Source organism: Muntiacus reevesi, chromosome 6 (genome assembly GCF_963930625.1).
Source record: "Muntiacus reevesi chromosome 6, mMunRee1.1, whole genome shotgun sequence".
NCBI lineage: Eukaryota > Metazoa > Chordata > Mammalia > Artiodactyla > Cervidae > Muntiacus > Muntiacus reevesi.
In genome coordinates, this window is record NC_089254.1 from 111,626,621 (window position 1) to 111,643,740 (window position 17,120).

At 36.9% G+C, this 17,120-nt stretch overlaps 1 protein-coding gene across 4 annotated transcripts in view; it reads right to left on the reverse strand.

Moving 5' to 3' along the window:
- LMBR1 (limb development membrane protein 1) overlaps positions 1-17,120 on the reverse strand; it is a 133,953-nt gene that overhangs the window by 18,413 nt on the left and 98,420 nt on the right. For all 4 annotated transcript variants that reach the window (XM_065939572.1, XM_065939568.1, XM_065939569.1 and 1 more), the window contains 5 exons: positions 16,515-16,591; positions 15,791-15,868; positions 12,614-12,687; positions 12,313-12,403; positions 11,039-11,105 (listed from right to left, as the gene is read on the reverse strand). In XM_065939572.1, coding sequence (XP_065795644.1) covers positions 11,039-11,105; positions 12,313-12,403; positions 12,614-12,687; positions 15,791-15,868; positions 16,515-16,591 — 387 coding nt within the window. The remainder of the gene's footprint in view (positions 1-11,038; positions 11,106-12,312; positions 12,404-12,613; positions 12,688-15,790; positions 15,869-16,514; positions 16,592-17,120) is intronic.

The following is a 17,120-nucleotide window of genomic DNA, read 5'->3' on the forward strand; positions in this document are numbered from 1 at the left end:
CTTGGCAAAACCCTGTTAGCCTTTGCCCTGCTTCATTCCGTACTCCAAGGCCAAATCTGCCTGTTACTCCAGCTATCTCTTGACTTGCTACTTTTGCATTCCAGTCCCCTGTAATGAAAAGGACATCTTTTTTTGGTGTTAGTTCTAGAAGGTCTTGTAGGTCTTCATAGAAACATTCAACTTCAGCTTCTTCACATTACTGGTTGGGGCATAGGCTTAGATTACTGTGATATTGAATGGTTTGCCTTGGAAATGAACAGAGATCATTCTGTCATTTTTGAGACTGCACCCAAGAACTGTATTTCGGACTCTTGTTGACTATGAGGGCTATTCCATTTCTTCTAAGGGATTCTTGCCCATAGTAGTAGATATAATGGTCATCTGAGTTATATTCGCCCATTCCAGTCCATTTTAGTTCACTGATTCCTAAAATAACGATGTTCACTGTTGCCATCTCCTGTTTGACCACTTCCAATTTACCTTGATTCGTGGACCTAATATTCCAGGTTCCTAAGCAATACTGTTCTTTACAGCAATGGATTTTACTTCCATCACCAATCCCATGCACAACTGGGCGTTGTTTTTGCTTTGTCTCTGCCTCTTCATTCTTTCTGGAGTTATTTCTCCACTCTTCTCCAATAGCGTACTGGGGACCTACTGACGCGGGCAGTTCATCTTTCAGTGTCATATCTTTTTGTCTCATCATCAACCACATTAACCTAGATGGTGTAGTATTGGTATAAAGACAAGGACATCAATAGAACACAACCGAGTTAAGAAACAGACCCACACTCACACATAGATGGACAACTGGTTTCCAACAAAGTTTCAAAAGCAATTGAGTGGAAGAGAATTCTCAAGCAGTGGTGTTGCAATAACTGGTTACTAAATGCCAAGAAATAAACTTTAATTCATACCTCATACTATATATAGAAATTAATTCAAAACAGGTCATAGACCTAAGTATAAAGCTTCTAGAAGAAAACACAAAAGATCATCTTTGTGACCCTGGTAAGAGGAAGACTTAGTATATATGACACCAAAAGCACAATCCATAAAAGAAAATTTGGTAAATCTGATTTCATCAAATTAAGAAAGTCTATACTTTCTAAAATATTGGTAAAAGAATAAAAAGACAAGCCACTGAATGGGGGAAATATTTTCAAATCACATATCTTGATAAAGAACCTTTATCCAGAATATGTAAATAGCATGAAAAACTCAACAATACAAAAATCACTCTAATTTTTAAGATGAGCTAAAGATTTGAATAAATATTTCATCAAAGAAAGTATACAGATGACAAATGAGCACATTAGTCATCTGGGAAATTCAAGTTAAGTTCACTATACACCTATTAGAAAGGCTGACTGTAAACTGACTGACTATACCCAGTACTGGTAAAGAAGGAGAGGAGCCAGATTTTTCACACACTCGTGATGGAGACATAAAAAGGCATGAGCACTTTGAACAGTTAGCCATTCCTTTAAAACTGAAGTATACACCCAGGCATTCCATTTCTATTAATAGTTACTACCCAAGAGAAATGAATACAGAGACTTAGATGTGAATGTGCACGGCAGCTTCCTTTATAATAGTAGCTAGAAGCTGTAAACAACTCAAATGTCCTTCAGTGGGTGAATAGAAAAACAAACTGTGATATATACAAACAATGCAATAATAGAAAATAAACTATTGACACATACAACACGGACTAATCTTAAATACAATGAGTTAAAGAAACAAAAATATTTCATAGTAAGTGATTTTACTTACAAAAAATTCTAGGAAATGTCAACTACTTTTATCGTTACAGAAAGGTCAGTGGCTGCCTGGGGATATTGGGGGAGGGGGAGGGGGGAAGGTATGAGGGAGGAAATACACAGGGCCAGAAGGAAACATCTGAGGGTGACAGACTTGCTCACTGACTTGATTGCAGTAACAGATTCACAGTTATACACGTTAAGTCAAAACTTACCAAATTACACACTTTAAATGAGTACAGTTTACGATATATCATTTTCATTTATTTCAATAAAGCTGTTAAAATGTATTTAACAGGCTTCACACTATATACTCCATACCATGCGTGGATACATTAGTGCATGCTATGCCAAATAGATTTAATTAGAAATTCTTTATTTCTGTACTTGCTGCTGTGGTGTGAGTTATATTTTACAGTATTTTTGAGTTCCTATCATATTCCTAACCCTACACAGTACTGTAAGAGTTACAAGTATATATGTATGACATTTATTCCCTTCATGGATGAAATACTTTCAGCAGAACTAAAAGTCTCTATACAGTTAAGTAAAATGGAAAATTGAAAAGCATATGAGTTCCTCATTGCACACACATGTCCTAAATGCTGCATGCAGACACTGGATACACTTGACCACTACTTTCTTTAAAGAGACCACAGTTTTGTGGAGCAAAAAGAGAGCACTTAGAATACAATGGATAAGTGACATGGCAGATATACAGAGGACTAAGAAAAATATTATGGGAGCATGCAGGAGGGAGCTCAAAGGGGGAGAAATTCAAGGAAAACTTTATCTGTGGAGTTAATGGCTGAGATGACTCTCGAATGACATGTTAGATTATGCCAGGGAATAGGTGGTGATGAAATTATTCACCACAGACAAAGTAACATGTTCAAAGACATAATGGACAGAGCTGTATTTGATTCCTATCCCAACACATCTGAAGAGCACCCCTGAACCAGGGGTGCAAGCGATGAAGTGGGACATACAGGTGGAGCTAGGTATAAACGTCGTTCTATGCCACCTTACCGAGACTGGAGATTAATCTAATGGCAGAAGTCTTTGAAGCACTGGGAGTAGGAACACATTTTCATTGCAGGATAAAGAGGGGTGCTGAACTACCCATTAGAGCATGAGTAAACTCTGGTGGGGGAAGAGGGGTGGAGGATGTGCTCCCAAATAAGAGGACACCAAAGAGACCCAAACCAAGTCACATTATTATTAAAATATCAAACATTAAAGAAAGACTCTTAAAAGCAGCAAGAGAAAGACAACGAATTACATTCAAGGGAACCGCCACAGTTCAGTTGGGCTTTTCAGTACGACCTTACAGGCCAGAAGAGACTGGTATAATATATTTAAAGTACTGAAGGGAAAAGACTTAAAATCAGAAATACTCTAACCAGCAAGATTATTAGAATTGAAGGAGAAATAATTTCCCAGATAAGCAAAAGCTAAGAAAGTTAGTTCATCACCACTAAACTGGCTTAACAAGGGACTTCATTAAAGGGAAAAGAAAAAGCCATAACTAGAAACAAGAAAATTATGAAAGAAAAAAAATCTCACTGGTAAAGGCAAACATAAAGGTAGAAGCTCAGGGCCCTATAAAGCCAGTCGGTGTATACTCAGTCATCTCTGACTCTTTGTGACCCCACGGACTGCAGCCCACCAGACTCCTCTATGTACGGAATCTTCCAGGCAAGGATACTAGAGTGTGTCACCACTTCCTCCTCCAGGAGATCTTCCCAGACCAGGGATCGAACCCACATTTCCTGCATTTCCTGCATTGGCAAGCAGATTCGTTACCACTGAGCCACCTGGGAAGCCCCAATAAAGCTAGTATAAAGGTTAAAAGAGTAGTAAAAATCATCTGTCTCTAAAACAAATAGTCAAGTGATACACAAAATAAAAAGATGTAAAATGTGATGTCAAAACATAAAGTGTGAGGAAGAGGAGGGTGAGATGTAGTACTTTTACAAACTGCTCAAATTGATGCAACCATCAACTTAAAATGGACTGCTCTACACAGAGAAGATTGTTATGCATGAATATCATAGTACCCTCAAGCATAAAAACAGTAAAAAATACACAAAAGCTAAACAAAAGGAAATACAAACATAACATTAAATAAAGTCATCAAATCACAAGGGAGGAGAAGAAAAGAAACAAAGAACTACCCAAAAACCTGAAAAACAATTAACAAACTGGTAATAAATAAGTACCCATAAATATTTTAAAACATATAAATGAACTAAATGCTCTACTCAAAAGACATATGGTGGCTAAAAGAAGAAAAAATACAAGACCCATATATATGCTACTTACAAGAGACTTACTTCAGATCTAAAGGCACACACAGACTGAAAGAAAAGAGATGGAAAACAATATTTCATGGAAACAGAAATGAAAGGAAGGATAGAGTAGCAAAATACTAATGCAAAATATATATGCACCTTGATGTTCACTGCAGCATTATTTGCAACACCCAAGGCACAGAAGTAAACTAAGTGTCCACTGACAAGATGAATGGATAAACAACATGTACTACATACAATATATATATATATATATATATATAGTTATATGCCTACAATGCAATAGTAGTCAGCCATAAAAAACCCTGAAACCTTGCCATTTGCAACACATGGATGGATCGAGAGGTATCATGAAACAAGCCAGACAGAGAAACACAAACACCATATGATCTTACTTATATGTGAAAATTTTAAAAAAATCAAAATGAAAACAGACTCATAGATACAGAGGACAAACAGGTTGAGGGGAGGCAAGTGGGAGGGTGGGTGAAAAAGGTAAAGGGGATTAAGAGGTACAAACCTCCAGTTATTAAATAAATAAGCCACAGGGACTTAATATACAGCATAGAGAATACGGTGAGTAACACTGTAATAACTTTGTATGATAGATGCTCACACTAAGCTTATCGTGAGGATCAATGCATAATATACATAAGCATCAAATCACTGTGCTGCACATCTGAAACTAATATTGTATGTCAACTATGCTAAAAAAAATCAACAAATAAAAATTTAAGAAAAAAATTTACCCTTGGGATTAGATTACAAGTCAAGCCAGTGGTAAAGAGAACAGTATTAGCCACCATCTCGATCTAACTGCAAAACATTTCTATCACTACCCCAGCCCTCCCCACTGCCCCCGTCACCTCTGGCCACCACTAATCCACTTTCCGTCTCTATGGGTTTTCCTATTCTGGATACTCCATGTAAGTAGAGTCACAGACTTACGTGGCCTTTTGTGCCTGGCTTATTTCACTCTGCACAATGTTTTCAAGGTTCAAACACAGTAGAGCATGTGTCCAATGCTTCATTCCTTTTTCTCTTTTTAATTTTGGTAAAACAAGTGTAACACAAGGCTGAAACAAGAATCCAATACACCTTTCACATGTGACAGAGGATCTGGCCTGTCTTTACAGAATGAGAAAGCTTGGAGAGGTAGAGCAAAGCTGGAGAGAGGGTAGTGGGAACAGTGTGAGCCAGTGTGGGCTTGGAGATGGGAAAGTGTGTTTGCAAGTATCAAATCAATTTTAGTCATGACTGTTTATATGCTACAAATACATTTTGTCCTAATGTGAAGGCAATTTAACTTAGTAGTCCAAATGAACTAATGGATGCAAATTTTAATACAAACTAAAGTTAAATGAAAGGGAACTATAATCACAGTGCAAGAACAAACCTGAAGTGCTACTTTTAAAACAAGTGAAAGTTTAAGATCTCCAGGAGATGGTAACTGTCCACTCTCTTCCTAGAGAAAACCTCCCGGGACGGGGCCTCCAGAGCAGCTCTCAATGCCACGCCCTCATCTGAAAAGTTAAACACTTCCCTGGTGCTTTCAGGGCTTCCCAGGTGGCTCAGTTGTAAGGAATCTGCTTGCAATGCAGGAGATATGGGTTTAATCCCTGGGCTGGAGAAGGAAATAGCAACCCACTGCAGTATTCTTGCCTGGAGAACCCATGGGCAGAGGAGCCCAATCAGCTACAGTCCATGGGGGTCACAAAGAGTCGGACACAATTGAGTGACTGACACTGAGGCTTTTGCTTTCGTTTCACTTCTTACTCCACCCTCCTCAAAAAAAAGAACACGTGTTTAGAACCCAGCTCGTGAACAATCCTTCACAATGAAATACTAAAATAAAATCATACACTCAACTCTTGCTTTGATTACTTGATAAACAAGTCTGATTCTTTTTACTTTTCTTTTAATAAAGGCAGTGGAAAGGCAGAGTGAATGTGAGAAAGTTTTTTTTCTGGTTGTGCTGTGTGACACGTGGGCTCTTAGTTCCCTGACCAGGGATCAAACCCATGCCCCCTGAATGGAAGGGCAGAGTCTTAACCACTGGACCACCAGGGAAGCCCCGATGTGAGGGATTAGCAAGATGAAAGCAGGTAGTGCCGCAGGTGTTGGTACAAGACGGCAGAGTGTCTAACGTAACTCCCAACTCCCTGGCTTGGTGTACTGTACAGAGAGTGCCTGAGGACCGACAGGGAAGGACAAGGGAGGGGAGAGAGAGCAGGAGGGAGTGCGGGCAGGAGGGCGGGGGGGCGGGGGAGGTCAGACACACACATGCACGCATGGGTCTTGCTGTGGGGACACCCGTGGAGGGCAGAGCTGGGGTCACCTGCCCCTAGCTCAGGGATGGGCGGTGGGTTAGAGGAGTGGATCTGAGGACAAGTGTGTGGGTGAAGCTGACGAGCAATAAGAGACACAGTCAAAGAATGGCCGAAGAAGGAGAAGGAGAAAAGGAGAGTGGTGCCCCGAGGTGGAGAAAGAGAGATCTGAGAAGAGGGGTTACAAACAGCAAGTGCCACAGAACAATTAAGACAACAGCAAAACCCACACAACTGGGCAACTCGGAGGTCACAGGTGATCTGAGCAGGAAGAGGTAAGGATTCTGGTTTGAAATTCATCTTCAGCTGTCTGAATTCTGGTGGAAGAAACGAGTTTGAAACCTTTTCCTCCTCTAACTCCTACTGGGTGAACACTGAAGTTAGGAGTCACACAAAGCAACACCCAGGTGAGAGTTTTAAATTTTCTACAGAGTGCTGTGCCTGCGTGTGTGTACCCAGAAAAAGATTTTAAATAACTATATACATTAAACTGGTTCTTGGAAACTCTGAAGAGGGGACTGGGATTAAAAGTGGTGGTCACAAGGAATTCAAGCCTGAGCTCTAATTTTTAATATCCTTTATAAGTGGAATTTAGTCATGTACATACTTATTTAAAAAATTAAAATAGAACTTCCTATAAAAAAGGAGATAATCTGTTCCCTGGTCTCAGAGTTGGCCATGTACAGGTGTGGTCTTACGTATTCTCAGCCAGGTTGGGAGGGTCTTGGTTCTTAGTGCAAATTATAACCTTACTGTGGTTTACATTTAAAAAATTACATCTTACATCTTCCAACTGAACAATCCTAACTGAAATTATCTTCATATGAAAAATATTTTATATCAAATTAAAATATAAGGGATTTGAATGTATGTCAACAGCTGGCTAGATTCTTTATAATATGTGGTCAATACAACCTTCTCTCAGGCAGGAGGAACTCTGAAATAAGAACAGCATCAGAAGGACGCAACAAGTGGACAATGGGAACGAGAATGCTGAGGGAGTGAGCAGTAGTGACTCTCTGAATTCTTTCAGACATCTGGCATAGAAAGCTTTCTCTTTACTATTAAAAATCCTAACTAGATATACAAATTTATTGTTCAGTTATAAGACCATTAGTAATCAATCAAAAGTTAGTCATACCACTCATTTATTACTCTCTTCAATATAACAGAATGTAATTAAGTCATATACAATTTTTTGCTAAGAAATTTTCAATACAGAGCTTAGAGTTATTTTTACATGAAAGTCATAATTAGGAATATATACTATGATTTATACTTTTGAGTTCTCATTTGTCATGTCTAAGGAGCCTTTCTTTCTGATTCATACTGGAGAGGGAAAGCTTGGGGTAAAGATTAGAGTATATTCACAAAACCCAAATGAAGACCTCTCCCGTGAAGGACCAGAGTCTAAACATGCTCCATCCATCAAGGAACAAAAGAGAATAATCCACTTCATCTCCTGCGAGATGATGGGCTAGAGGGGACCCAGATGAGAAAGACATGGAAATACCAAAATCAGATTCCAGCTGACTTGGAAGAATAAGTCGGGTTTTTTAGTTTTAATAGAGTAAGCATCCATATAAATTTAAAATATATATATATACACATATCTGTGCTTGGGCCTTGAATAACTTACAATTTACAGAAAGAATTTTGAGATGAAACCATAACTATAAAAATAATTTCATAATAGAAATTAGTAACAGTATTTCAAAGTCTATTGATTGTATCTGAGAAAACTTTTCCTGTTAAGAGATTTCAAATAAAGAATAAGGTAAAAACTGTCAATCCCTCAGTTGCTTCTTGATTAAGAATAACAAAGAACATGTCCACAATCTCACAAAATTTATTCTCAAATTCACTGCTGCCTTTAAAATATTTTATTATAGAAAAGTCTGGCCATCTATAGGTAATTTATTAGATTGACCCTCTTCTATTTTCCCTTGTTAGTCAACCATCTCCTCTAATCATCTTGAGAGTTTATTATATCAAAGAGTAAACCGATTACTAAAAATATATGGACATCACAGCCTCAAAAACGTTGGATTCTTCAAAAACTGTGCACTATATATAGGCAGCAAAACAACACTTTAGAAATCATATCCCCTGGCATGGCATTACTTTTAAAAGGTTATAAAGAGTTCGAATAAAAAATCTCAAGCACAGATTCTTCATGTTTCCCATGGACAAAATACGACTCTAATAATTTCATTTGGCTAAGAATACATGGCCAAAATGCTCCTCACAACCCAATGCTTTGTGGTTAAGTGATATGCTTCTAAAATCTACTCAGTGGCAATTTTTAAAATTAGTACAAAATCTTCTCTATTTAAACATAAGAAGCTATTTCAGAAGAATTCTGTAATAAGTCTGTCATATCACACCAGGCATTCAACTCTAAAGCTATTATTTTACACTTATGATGCAGCAATAGCAATTGGCAAATTATACTTTTTAAAAAATATTTTCATTTTTGAAGCAAAAATATCATCAAATGATTAATATAGGATTCAAAATATTTCTAATTTACAATTAAAGTTATCATGACTAAAACTGATTAAAAAAGAAAAAAACTGCACATATACAGGTAAGTGATAATTGCCCTTGTTCCTTGGTTTCTTACTTAACTGAGAATGCTGGTTGAATTCACAGAAGCAGATGAGAGCACCCTAAGGTCAGGACTCCCTTGTGAGAGGCAATGAGAAAGAGCGAAAACTTTCACAGCTTGGAATTCGGTTGTTAAATACATCCTCTATTCTAGTCTTATAAGCTTTTCAGCTAGTAAATCAAAATCCCGTTATACACTAGGATAATATTCATGACAATTCTCTATATTTTATCTTCTTAAAATCAAAGACTCAATTCTAAAGAGTTAATAGAGGAATGACAAAGTAACTCTCTAGTTTGCATTTCCCATAATACTAAAATAAAGCTTTTTCTTTTAGTCTAGAAATGTGCTTTTTTAATACTGTGAAAAGCCTCTATGAATCTGTTTAACGTATTTATTTCTTTTCATCTATTCAGTGCCACTGGGCATAACATGTAATGCAGTGTGTGTTGATATTTTGCAAAGCACCACATGACTCACTGTACCCTAATACACTCCATTAATCCTGTTTGGACAGCTGGGGCCAGGCGTTTGTTAGCTGCATTTTAATTGTCCCATCTTTCTTTTTCTTCTTTTTATTTATCTCTATGGCAAACTACTCAGGAATTTAATGTGTTGATCTTCAAAAAGCACATTTTGCCATTAATTTGTTTTCTTTGTATTAAAATGGTACTCAGCACGTAATTTTCTTCCCTAAAATCAGTATATGTTACTATCAGCAATTACTCTTAAATAACAGTGCACAGTGAATTTCATACATGATAAAATGGTAGGTTGGCTATATCACAGAAATTGTTGGACTGCCATAACACAAATGACAACAGCTACAAATCAAGTTATAAAAATGTATTTGTTGGCAGTTTCAAGATTAGCACACCATAAGCAGAAGTCAAAACAATAACAAGTCCTATAACGCAAACAGAAAGAAAATAAGACCTCTTAAGTAAATGAGCTCTGTGTTAGTCTGTGGAAAGGCGGTCCCTTTTACATTTACACTTAGATTTCACTTTTTACTAAAATATGGAATTCTCTGTAAGAATTATGAAGATCAGTATGAAGCTTACACTTTCCTGGCACAGCCTGCATCCCTGAGAGCTATGAGTCTTGAATAAATAATGGAGGCAACACAAGAGCTAAAACAAAAGCAATTCAAAGTTACTTGCAATTTTTGTCATAAGCTAGTTGTTAAGGTTGAATAATGGGATTTTTAAAAATAATTTGTGAACACTCAAGTCAAAATCTAAGACTAGAAAATGGAACAGAACTGCCTAGTGGAAACTTTTGTCTGAAATAATATTTAGCCAATAACTGAGAATACAGTCTACTACAGTGTTTCACAAAAGATAAGAACGTCAAATGAAGATTTATTCAACAGTTTCAACGACAAAGTGGAAATGTTTTACTTTTGAAAGATGACCAAAATATTCTTGTACATCGAAAAATTAAGAAAACTATATGAATGCCAGGCAAGTAAAAAACTAAGGAGCTAAAGTACACCCTTTAAGTCAGTGTGGGTATGTGAATGCTCTCAAAGATCTCACTGCTTTCAAGTCTATGCCCTGGACATAAAAGCAGCTTAAGGTACATTTTACAGATTATCAATTTTTTAAACCACATACTAAATTATACGTTTTTAAAAATATTTCATGTAGGAAAATATTAGTTTAATATTTTCTAGACATTAAACATTGTTTTATTTAAAAAAAAAAAAAAAAAAAAACAGTTTCCTCAATATAAGACTCAAAAGCTTAACCAGTCAGTGAAAAAAAATAAAGACTACTGTTTGGAAAGGAATATTTCTAAGCATTTGAAAAAATCAATGGTGTTTATTTGATGAAAGTGCTTGTTTTGGTACAGCCCTATATACAAATAAATTACAGAAGTAAATGCATAAAATAATGTCGGAGGAAATAATATATTTCATAGAGAGATCTTTTGGAAAAAGTTTAGAAGTTTAGGAAGTTTAGAAAAGACACTTTAAGAGGTACAGACTTTACGTGAAAAGTTCTCATTTAAACTTACCCAGTGTTCTTGACATCACAGGCAGCGCGGAGCTCAAAACCAAGATTGACACACAATTCCCAATGATCTGTTACGAGAAATCGGGAAGAATATTGGGCAGCTACACAGCATACACATAAGTAAAATCCACTCACATACTGGCAAGTTACTGTACATCCTAGTTACCTATGGTACTTTGCTAACTTCTTAATGATACTATTCAATACAGAAAATAAACAGAACCAGAAAGTTTTTCTACAAACATTTAAAGTTCTATTGGTAAGTTCTAGAAGGTATTTACAGTACCTGACACAAAGAGAAAATTGCATTTTACATTACTGACAGAGGTTGCTAATTTCAAAAAGATTCGCCTAACAGGTAAAAAAGAATTAAGACTTTAATACTTATGATTCTGTTTTTTAAAACCAAGACTACTGCTCAAGATATATAATATCTACTTCTAATGTAAAGTAAGCTTTAAAGCCAAAAAACTAGAAATCTAAAACACCTAAATTCTAGCAATTCTATTTCAATATATCCTATGCTTATTCTTTCATATAAATAAAAGAGGCCAAAAGCACAGATTAGTACTTATGTTTACTTATGCTAAATATCTCAAGAAGCTGTAACATTTAAATAGACAGATAAAGATATGTAAAAGTAATATCTCCCCTTTAGAATATGCTGAAAATATGGAAAATCTGATAAAAAGAAAAGAAGCCAGCCGCTCCTGTGATTCTTCATTGTCAGCCTGTGGGAATATTTTACAAATGCAGTCTCTATATAAGATAACAGCCTTTGTTACTCAGAAGCCAATGACATATTGTAGAAAGTCAAATTAGCCTCAGACTACAAAATGCTTCTGAATAGAACTCTTCCGTCTTGCTTTAATTATTCAAATTTGAAATACTTTGTCTCTACTACTTGTAGCAACTAAGTTCTTCAGATTTCAAACAAGCTCCCTGAAGTACAGTCAGCACAATCAAAGTTACTCATTAGCAATACGTTTTCTTTGCAGGAAAAAAGGGTCCTTTCAGGAGCCTTCTATAGCTGGTTAACAAGCTCTGCGGTTCTCCGCATTTACAAGTGAATGGACACCATCCAAATTAAACAGAGCACATCCTTTTCCCACTCATTCAGCATTTTGAAAATCTTCCAGTGTGTGTTTACGCAACTTACAAACAAATACCTAGAACCACAAATGAACCATTCGGGGAGATCACTAAATAAAACAGTCCGTTTGTCTTGGAAGGCAAAAGAGGGGCACAGTCACCTAAGACTTAAAAGTACCTTACCTTTGTCATAGTTGTGTCATCCTTCTTGGGAATAAAATTTCCAAAAAATCGGAGGCTGTAGAAACCGACGACAGAGGACACCATAAGATAGCTGTGAGAATCAAGGAAAAAACTCTCCAAAGAATGTTTCCTTGAGTTCTCAATAGGCCCAAAGGAAAACAAAACAAAATGCCACTTGGAGTGCTTGAGGAAGACTGACTTGTTTTTTCTTCCAGGAAAGTGTCTTAGTAAATTACCACTACCCCAGAAAACTAGACAGAAAACTTGTTAGCAGACAGAACTTCAGTTAAAGAAAGGATACAAAATCAAAATGATTTCAAGTGCAGCTCCCACAAAACCAAAAGCAGAAAGAGAAGCATTTCCTATTCCAGGCCCCTGGGGAGGAAAAAAAAACACTTTTCAGAATTCAGTGACACTATTATATTTGGTTTCCCTAAAATCGCTGTTTCATAAATATAGGACAGTTGAAATCAGAAATGTTTAATACCCTGGAATAACGTCTAGACTTTCAAAGGAAAATAAAACATGGCATGAGACTGAATTCACCAACTAAACCAACCACATGTTAACACTTTTTAACAAAGCTCAACATCTCTGTTTCATCTCAAATATAATTTAAGTCACTTATGAAAATGACGATTATGTGTGTGTGCGCGTGTGCATGTGTGTGTGCGCGTGTGCATGTGTGTGTGCACGCACATTTAGTTGGGTCCAACTCGTTGTGACCCCATGGAATTTCCTAGATGAGAATACTGAAGTGGACTGCCATTTCCTCCTCCAGGGGATCCTGCTGAACCAGGGATTCAACCCACGTCTCCTGAGTCTCCTGCATTGGCAGGTAGATTCTTTATCTGGGTTTATTGTTAAATCCTAAATGCTCTCGGGAAAATAATCTTTAAATATAATAGTACAGTAAGAATAGAACCTGTAACTGTCTGAACCCTGAGGCAACATATAAAAAGTATACAATTAAAGTATGTCAGAAGTAAGCTAAACAAAGGAAGATGGTGAATGTACGTATCCTGTTACTGCTCTTGAAAGTTTCATTTCCCTAAGGAATTCAGGGATTTAATTAACACAGATTTTTCAAATGCAATGCTGCACATTTTTTCCTAAACATTATATCTATTCTCAAAACCTCCCTTTATCTAGAACTTAACAGAACAAGCAAGAAAAGCAGTATTTATTAATCAGGCCAGAAAGGCAAAAAATCATTTCTTACTGAAGTAGGAACAATTTTTTCGAAGCTTACTAATTAAAGCAACTCTGAATATGAACTACTATTCTGGTATCAGCTTCAATGACATGTAACAGATATACCAGGATAATTAGGAATATAGTCAGCCTAATGAAAAAAACAAAAAATAAATAACATAATACATATTATTTATACTATCTAATTTAGGCATACAGAAGTTAGAATACACATTGAAATTTCATATTTAAATAAGGTAAGGAACGAAGAACTTGTCAACTTTTGTCAATCTTTTGAAGAAAAATAAATAACGCTAATAGAAATCTTATTAACTCGGATGGAAAACACCTTGGAAACACTCTGTGTCTCAAGAGAAGGCCTAGAGGCAGGATTAAGAAGCTCTGACTTTATTACACAATCATAAACAGAGCCTGCCACGTGTACGTGTCCCTGTCTACCATGCACGAAGGGGATGGCACAAAAGTGTATCGTGGAGTTTGGGCCTTACCCAGCATGCACTACATGAAACTGGGTTAAAAAGCGGACAGAGGTCACCACGGTAGGGGACTCCCTGCTAGATCAGCGGACCTGTGTCTAAACAGCGACGAGGACAAGGCTGCCGGTGGAAGAGGGCTGCTCCCTGTTGCTGCTGGTTAGCAGGCTGAGGAACCTGGAGCAAGCCGCGAGGCTCCAGCAGTGAGAGGTGACCAGGCGCTGAAGGGGCTGGGGGCAGGGGGTTAAACTGAAAACACTGCCCGAAGAATTCGCTTCTCAAAGAACAGGGTTCTTTATCTTGGACCGAAGGAAAGGAATTAAGATAAATACCGGCTTTCTTCTATGAGACAAAAAGTGGATCATGTGGTGCAGAGAGAAGTGGCGTGTAGGGAAGCAAAGTCTGCTACCCCAAAAGACATCTCTCTGGCATGAGGGTCATTTCAGGCTGACTGTTTTTAAGAAACAGAAGACAGTCAGCCTTCCATTTTAGCCCGCGTCCACTTCACCCCTTAACTGCCTGAAAGAATGTGGACAGAGGCCCTGGCCCACGAGAAGCACCGTCACCAGACCCTCCAGGGCCAGGGCTGAGCGTGGCCCAGGAACCTGGCAGGACCTGGAGACCAAAGTCTGTTCTGGGTCCCAACTGTTTACCAAACAGCTGCTTTTCCATCTCCAGGAGAACTGCCTTCATTCCCCTCAAAGTCCCAAGCCCCTACCCTCTTCTTCTCTAAGATGGAATATAAGCCTCAGTTGCCCAACTTGTCCTGGGGTCTCATTATTCTTACAGTGCTCCCTTATACACATAATTTAATAGTTTTCTTCTGTTAATCTATCTCATTTCAATTCAGTTCTTAGACCAGACAGAAGATCCTAGAAAGGGTGAAGGAAATTTTTTTTCCCCCCAAAGAATGAAAATTCTGGAAAAGTTTTGAAGCCATTTTTATGGGGAAATGGCAAAGGTGCTAACTTCAAAAAGGGTAATAAAAGGTCAAAACTTAAAGGCTACTTTAAGTATCTAAAGGTTTATAAAGACACCTAGAAAAAGAAAGGCTTACATGAGTATTTAGTGGAAACTATCTTCCATATGGAAAATATATATAAATACACTAACTGCTGGAATTTAATAAAATCATTAATTTTTTTTAAAAGAGAAAAAATTAAGTTAATTTGTGAAAAGATGTACATCTGACTCCCTCCAGCAATTGAACATTTTGAATCAAGTTCACACAATGTCTAACTCTGCTGAAGCATGAGTCCTTACAACCATATTTGGATCTTTTGCAAACTCAATGAATTCACCTAATAAACTCTTACAGTTCAGTTCAGTCGCTCAGTCGTGTCCAACTCTTTGCAACCCCATGGACTATAGCACACCAGGCTTCCCTGTCTATCACCAACTCCTGGAGCTTACTAAACTCTTGTCCATAAAGTTGGTGATGCCATCCAATCATCTCAATATAAACTCTTTATATTTCACTATTTCACAGAATATACATTTTCTTAAAGGATCACAAATATGAATTTCAATAAAACAAAGATAAACTCTAATACAAAGTATAAAAGGAAACTCTGATACTTGATACAAGGCCCAGACAATCTAAAATAAGAAATCAGAAACAAAAAACATAGTTTATAAACACTGTTTATGAAAGCTCTTGCATAAAGAAGTTCATACAGCTTGAAGTATATATATACATAAAGGTGAATGCTTTCATCTACTTATTTGAAACACTCAGGGTAGACATAGAATACTTTTGCAAAAGAAAGACATTAAGTGTTTTACTTTACCCTTGTTCCCTTTGGCATTGCTGTTTCATCAACCAACAGGCAAAGAATATTACAAGCCACCAAGAGGACAGAAATGGACTACAACAAAAAAAGTAAGCCATCAGTTCTGAATTTCAAAGATATTTTGCCAATATACATATGTTAAAACCTCAGTAACCAACCAAATGTATGCTTCAGAATAGAGGAAAAGCAGTAAAGACCAAAATTTTACATATAAACCTGAAATAATGAGACTATAAAAATTTCAGAATAAATTCTCAAAAATTCTGCAAAGTATTGTAATCTCAAAGCTTAAGACAAAAGCTAGTAACAAAGGTCCATTTATTAACCAATTTCACCAACTAGAAACCCAACTGCACATATTTGACAAATGGTTAAAATGTTACCAGAACTAATGTAATAATTTTCATACCCTATCACAGAGTTTGAGCAGGGTATCAGCAACACCATGTCTCTTCTTAATTTTCAATTGAAACAAAAGAATGAATTTCCCACTTTTATGAGGAAACAGATAATCTTGAGAACTTTTTAAAAATTCCCCTTAATTTTAATTCTTGCTCTATTGAGTTTTTACCAAAAAAAAAAAAAAAAAAACACATGGATTTTAAGCCTGTTGACAAAAAACCAGTTTACCTGAAAGCATTTAGCTGAGGGAATTGTCATACATAAATGCTAAAGTAAACAGAAAATAATATGCTTTATTTAACAGCAAATAAATCCTTACTGTCTCAATGAGGAGAAGAACCATAACAGCAGGATACACCAAGTTTCTTTCCCATGCTGAAGCCTTTTTGCGCCTCTCTATTAGAAGGAAAAACAAAATATAATGCAAGTTTCAGCAATTTCTAAAAGTTCTCTCCAGATTCACATTTTCATTCCATACTACTACAACCAGTATGTACTATTTTTACATAAATATTTTCCTAAAGCCATAAATTGTTTTTAATTTTCCTCCACAAACTAATTTTAAAATCAGTTTGCTACATTAAACAGCTCAATCCTATGATGCTCAAATCTTAACACTGCCAAGTGAAGTGAAAGTTGCTCAGTAATGTCTGACTCTTTACAACCCCATGGACTGTAGCCCACCAGGCTCCTCTGTCCATGGAATTCTCCAGGCCAGAATAATGGAGTGGGTTACCACTCCCTTCTCTAGAGGAATCTTTGCAACTCGGGGATCGAACCCAGGTCTCCCGCACAGCAGGCAGATTCTTTACCATCTGAGCCACCAGGGAATGCTGCAAACACGTTTCAATTGTTAATGAAGTATGTTGTGGATATACAGCTTACTCCCGAAGATAGAGTTATCTCTGTCTTTTTTCAAATTTAC